Below are 6,634 nucleotides of genomic sequence, written 5' to 3' on the forward strand. Positions count from 1 at the left end.
TACAGCCTTGAGTATGGATTATACCCCATCATAAAGAAAACAAAAATCCTTACACCTGGACCAGTAAGCCAACAGCATGATAAAAAGAGAAAATATTGAAGTTTTCAAAGATTTCATTTTACTTGGATCTGCGATCAATGCCCATGGAAGCAGCAGTCAAGAAATCAAACAATGTATTGCACTGGGCAAATCTGTTGTAAAAGACCTCTTGAAAGTGTTAAAAATCAATGATGTCATTTTGAAGACCAAGATACACTTGACCTAAGCCTCATATGCATGGAAAATCTGGACAGTGAATAAGATGGACTGAGAAGGAATTAATGCCTTTGAATATGGTGTTGGTGAAGAATATTTAATGTACCATGAACTGCCAAAAGAATGAACAAATTTGTCTTGGAAGAAATGCTTCTTAGAAGGGATGATGATGAGACTTCATCTCATGTACTTTGGACATGTTATCAGGAGGGACCAGTTCCTGGAGAAGGACATCATGTTTGGTAAAGTGGAGAAGGTCAGCGAAAAAGAGGAAGACCTTTAACAAGATGGATTGATTCAGTGGCTTCAACATTGGGCTTAAACATAGCAACAATTGTGGGATGGCGCAGGACCAGGCGTGTATCATTCTGTTTTGCATATGGTTACTATGAATCAGAAATGATTTGATGGTACCTAAAACAACAACGGTCTTTTACAGAAGCAGATTGTCAGGTCTTTTCTCCCCAAGAGCTACTGGATAGGTTCAAACCTCTGACCTTTCAGTTTACAGCTAAACCCAACCCTTAAACATTGCACCACCAGGGCCCCTTTCTAACTACTGTTGTATATTCCATTTTGATTATACCCTCTTTTCCCACCTGCTGATACTTAATTTTCATCTTTTCACTTTGCAAACTCTTTTGCAGTGGACATGTTCATGGGTCCCCTTGTGCATGTTTGTAAGAATCTTTCTAGGAGTAATTCCTGGAGGTGGAACTGTTTTATCTTAGGTTGTCTGCATTTTCACTTCTACTGAAACTGGAACTGCTGTGCCCACTCAGGGTCCCAGCAGCAGCACGTGTAGGAACACCTGTTTCCCCACACTCTCACCAGTCCCTCAGACGTAACCATTTTTGCCTACCATTTGCTAGGTAGGAAATGGTACCTCTTATTTAAATTTCATTTCCCTGATTACTAGTGTGGGTGAGCATTTCATCCTATATTCATTGGCAGAGCTTGTTCTAACCCCCTTAAAGAACCCTTTCCCCTCTGTCACCTCTTCCAAGAGGAAGATTTAGGAGTGAGTATTAGGCTCCTGCCTCTGTTGTGGCCAGGGTAAGTGAGGGTCACATGCATGTTTGTGGCATCCCTCTTGCTCCTCTTAGTCTGGTGGGAACACAGGTCTCTAAACAGTGCTTTTTGCTTTCAGGGTTTACTGTTTGGAAATGCGTGAAGAGCGGCAAGACCGGCTGCGGTTTATTGACAAACAACTGGAGCTCTTGGCTCAAGACTACAAACTGCGAATTAAGCAGATTACAGAGGAAGTGGAAAGACAGGTGAGTGACAAGAGGAAGCCCCTTTGGGGAGATTTGGACTCAGAGTGGGTCCAAGGTGCTGGAAAGGTGAAAGCAGATGTCCTCATCTTCAGGAGCTTCTCAGCCTTCCAGAAGGCAGTTGTGGCCCTGACTCAAGAACATAGAGCCTCCATTTTGGTTCCCTTGTCCCATTGTGTGACCCTGGGCAAGTCCTCCCTTCTTTGGGCCTCCTCCTTCATACCTACTTGAGTGTTTGGTCAGCTGATCAGTAAAGTCCCATCTACCTCAAAAAGTTTCATTTCCTCAGATCAGCTAAGGAAGCCACTGGTTTGAAAGGAAGGATTTACAGTCTATTTTCCTGGTGCTTCCAGAAACACTTTGCTCCTTGGTACCTGATGGCTGCCTCCTTTGCTGTAGGTGTCGACTGCGATGGCAGAGGAGATCAGGCGTCTTTCTGTGCTGGTGGACGATTACCAGATGGATTTTCACCCTTCTCCCGTGGTTCTCAAGGTTTATAAGAACGTGAGTGGGTCAGGTGCTCTCACAGGGATCCATCTTCATTTTTTTGAGCTGTTGGGTGGACTTGCCATGCAGACAGCTAGGGCCCTTCAGCAGTGGAAGTGGAAGCCAGGGAGGCGAGATTGGGCCTTCTAGGTCATCTGGTGGGCTTGATCACCCTCAGGATCTGCCTGTCCTTTGGCTGGGATAGGGGATGGTGTTCCTTTTCTTCACCTGTCTTCTCTTGTGGCAGGAGCTGCACCGCCATATAGAGGAGGGATTGGGCCGGAACATGTCGGACCGCTGTTCCACGGCCATCACTAACTCCCTGCAAACCATGCAGCAGGAAATGATTGGTCAGTGCCACAGGGAAGTGGGTACCTGGGGCCCTGGGGCTGCTCAGAGTTCAAATCTGGAGGTCAAGCTAAAGAAATAACTTTTCTTTATCTGTCAGCCTTTTAGGATGATTCAACTCAGTACCTTCAGGTTCTGGGTATAAGTCATGAATTATTTCTGTCCATAGACCTGGGGAACCATCTTTTGTTACCACGTGGGGCTATGATAGGTTGAGAATTTGGCCTGTTTCTTAAACCCACATGAAGTGTATGTAAATGCTTGGCAGGTTGGAACCTTGACCTGTGTAGGCCTGGGGGCCTGGGTGTGGTACCTGTGAAGAGCTGCCTGGGCCCTGGTGCCTGAGGCATAGTGCTAGTGTGGCAGCAGGCTGAGCTGAGGTGCTTTCTCCCTGTTTCTGTCCCCTGCAGATGGCTTGAAGCCCCTACTCCCTGTGTCTGTGCGGAGCCAAATAGATATGCTGGTTCCTCGGCAGTGCTTCTCCCTCAGCTATGACCTGAACTGTGATAAGCTGTGTGCTGACTTTCAGGAGGACATCGAGTTCCATTTTTCTCTCGGGTGGACCATGCTCGTGAATAGGTTCCTGGGCCCCAAGAACAGCCGTCGGGCCTTGATGGGCTACAACGACCAGGCAAGCAATGCTGCTTACTCTCGGGGCATTGAGGGAGGTCACGGGTCTCCACTCACCTCCAGACATAGGAACCATTCTGAAAGAGGCTGGGGGGACCTAAGGTGAGCAACAGTCACAGTGTGTGCACTGCCATGCAGTAAGCCACAGGCAAGATGTTTGCCACAGGTAAATGTGGTGTTACCCTAAGCAGTTGTATTTGTGCAATAACAAATGTTAGCTGTGTTTTTTCTAGTACACATTAAAATAATTATTGATTTCTTACACATAGATGACTTCTAAATTATCCATATATATGTTGTTAAGAAGGAGCTCTGGTAGCATAGTGCCTAGGGCACTTGACTGCTAACCAGAAGGCTGGCAGTTCAAACCCACCAGCCACTCCTCAGAAGGAAGACTGGGCAATCTCCTTCCGTAGTGATACCACCTTGGCAACCCAAGGAGGGGTCGCTATGAGTCAGGGCCAACTCGATGGCACACAACAACAACAACATGTTGTTAAGAAGCCCTGGGGTGCAGTGGTTAAGCACTCGGCGGCTAACTGAAAGGTCAGCAGTTTGATTCCATGGGAGAAAGATGTGGCAGTCTGCCTCCATAAAGATTTACAGCCTTAGTGGGGCAGTTCTACTGTGTCCTGTAGGGTTGCTAGGAGTTGGAATTTGTTTTTTTGGGTATATTGTTGTGTGCCATCTATATACCACCATTTTAAGATTTAGATTTTAAAAGTGTCCATCTATATACTATTTCAGTTATTACTGAATTCTTGGTACTTATAGTATACTTTGGGAAACTGCTGAAGGATTCTGCTTATATTTTATGAATCCTGTGTGGTCACCTTTGAGCTGGCAAATCTGTTAAAAGCTTGAGTTCTTTGCTGTATACAGAGTTCATTTTCTGCCTTTTCACCTTTTGGAAATTGAGGAGCTGCTCTCTGTGTCCCTGTTTCAGCACCCTCTCATCTGAGGGTCACTGAGGTTCAAATGAATGAGACACTTACCACATTTTCCTTACTGCTTTTGTTGTTTCCTTCTTTAGGTTCAGCGTCCTGTCCCTCTGACACCAGCCAACCCCAGCATGCCACCCCTGCCACAGGGCTCACTTACTCAAGAAGAGCTCATGGTCTCCATGGTAACTGGCCTGGCCTCCTTGACGTCCAGGACCTCCATGGGGATTCTCGTTGTTGGAGGAGTGGTTAGTGACAAACCCTACCTGGGGAGGGTGGGAGGCAGGGGAGTGGGGACTGAGGAGGCCAGTCTGGTGGTGGTCCCTCCGTTGACCCAGCACTTAACAGTGAGTTCCCTGGGTTCTAGTGGAGACCTGTGCAGCCTTAGCCATTTAATGTTCATTTATTTACTCACTTAAAAGCCTCACTCAACATAATTTAGGTAGCACTGTTCCTGCTTCACGGATGAGGAAAAATTCTAGGATAAGTGATTTGCAGGAGATGCACAGCTAAGATTGGACCTGTGGCCCCATGTGCCTTCAAGCCCATGGCCTTTCCCCTATAGGGCTTGTACTACTCAGATGGGTAGGAAATGACCATAGGAATTAGTACACCTGGGTTCTAGAGAGGTGGGCATGACGGGGTTTTCCGTTGGTAGGTGAAGAAATCAAGAACGTGACTTGGAAGGGTAGAAGCCAAAAGAGGTCAGGATAGGACTTGAACCTTCATTCTTCCATCTTCTCTTCCATCTCCATCTGCTGCCTTTCCTTCCCACCTGGAGGCCTGAGGTGACAGGCTGCCTTGATAATTGGGATGCTTCCCGTGTCCTGACTGCAGCTCACATTGTCTTCATGATGTGGCAAGTTCTCTTTCTTAAAGAAGTTTGCATTGTAGAGTGTGACTGTACAGAATGTAGCTATAGTGAAAATGGCCAGGAATTGCATTCCCAGTGTGTGGGGCTGGGGTGAGGACAGAGCCAAAGCATATGCACTGATCTTTTGTCACACACAATGATCTGGCAGAGGGTCATTGGCTGACCTGGTGACTCTCTCCTTTTTTTTTTTTTTTTTTACTTCTATTGTGAAAACACACAGGAAGACATTTGCCAACATACCAACTTCCACGTTGACAGCTCAGGGACATTATTGCTATCCTTTTCCAAAATACTCTACCACCATTAGCATAAATTAAATGACTTGCAAACAGAAGCTTCCCCTTTCGCTCCTCCTTCTTACCCCTGGTAACCACGAATAATCTTTGGTTTCTATATATACATATTTTATTTTTTCCAATTTAGCTACACCTCCCACCCATCCCTGTTGTTGTTAGGTGCCATCAAATTGTCTCTGACTCATAGCTACCCTGTGTACAACAGAATGAAACACTGCCCAGTCCTGTGCCAGCCTCAATACTTGCTTTGCCTGAGCCCATCTTTGCAGCCATAGTATTAGTCCAACTCATTGAGGGCTTTCCCCTTTTCCATTGACCCTCCACTTTACTATGTATGATACCCTTCTCCAGGGAATGGTCCCTTCTGACAACATGACCAAAGTAGGTTAGATGATGTTTGGCCATTCTCGCTTCCAAGGAACATTCTAGCTGCACTTTTTCCAGAACAAATTTGTTCTTTCGGCAGTCCATGGTATTTTCACTATTCTTTGCCAACACCACAACTCAAAGGCAACTCTTCTTTGGTCTTGCTTATTCATTGTCCAGCTCTCACATGCATATGAGGTGATTGAAAATACCATGGCTTGGGTTAGGTGCACCTTAGTCTTCAAAGAGACATCTTTGCTCTTCAGCACTTGAAAGAGGTCATTTGCAGCAGATTTGCCCAGTGCAGTACATCATCTGATAGCTTGCCTAGCTTCCATTGGTGTTGATTACGGAACCAAATAATAAGAAATCTTTGACAACTTCAATCTTTTCTCCATTTATTGTGATGCTGCTTATTGGCCTAGTTGTGAGGATTTTCATTTTCTTTATGTGGAGGTGTAATCCATACTGCAGAGTGTAGTATTTAATCTTCATCAGTAAGTGCTCTAAGTCATTCTCACTTTCAACAAGCAAACTTGTCATCTACATATTGCAAGTTGTTAATGAGTCTTCTTCCAGTCTTGATATCGTGCTCTTCTTCATATAGTCCAGCTTCTTGTATTACTTGCTCAGCATACAGACTGAGTAACTATGGTGAAAGGATACAACCCTTATGCACTCCCTTCTTGATTGTAAACCATGCAGTATCCCCTTGTTCTTTTTGAACAATAGCCTCCTGGTCTATGTACAGATTCCTCATAAGCACAATTAAGTGTTCTAGAATTCCCATTCTTCTCGGTGTTATCCATAATTTGTTGTGATGCACACAGTTGAATGCTTTTGCATAGTCAATAAAACACAAGTAAACATCTTTCTGGTATTGTTTGCTTTCAACCAAGATCCATCTGACATCAGCAATGATACCCTTCGTTCCACGTCCTCTTCTGAGTCCAGCTTGCACCTCTGGAAGTTCTCTGTCAATATACTGCTACAACCATTTTTGCATTATCTTCAGCAAGATTTTACTTGCATGTGATATTAATAATGTTCAATAATTTCTACATTCTGTGGGATCACCTTTCTTTAGAATGGGTACAAATATGGATCTGTCCCAGTCAGTTGGCTAGGTAGCTATCTTCCCAATTTCTTGGCATAGACGAGTTA

General features: G+C 45.0%; 1 protein-coding gene across 1 annotated transcript in view; it reads left to right on the forward strand.

Moving 5' to 3' along the window:
• Positions 1-6,634, forward strand: part of MFN2 (mitofusin 2) — a 46,701-nt gene that overhangs the window by 33,924 nt on the left and 6,143 nt on the right. The window contains exons 10-14 of the mRNA XM_007942643.2: positions 1,406-1,532; positions 1,929-2,033; positions 2,263-2,365; positions 2,774-2,994; positions 4,027-4,182. Coding sequence (XP_007940834.1) covers positions 1,406-1,532; positions 1,929-2,033; positions 2,263-2,365; positions 2,774-2,994; positions 4,027-4,182 — 712 coding nt within the window. The remainder of the gene's footprint in view (positions 1-1,405; positions 1,533-1,928; positions 2,034-2,262; positions 2,366-2,773; positions 2,995-4,026; positions 4,183-6,634) is intronic.

Source organism: Orycteropus afer, unplaced genomic scaffold, assembly GCF_000298275.1.
Source record: "Orycteropus afer afer isolate SDZICR_OR568_19922 unplaced genomic scaffold, OryAfe1.0 scaffold00094, whole genome shotgun sequence".
In the NCBI taxonomy this organism is placed as follows: domain Eukaryota; kingdom Metazoa; phylum Chordata; class Mammalia; order Tubulidentata; family Orycteropodidae; genus Orycteropus; species Orycteropus afer.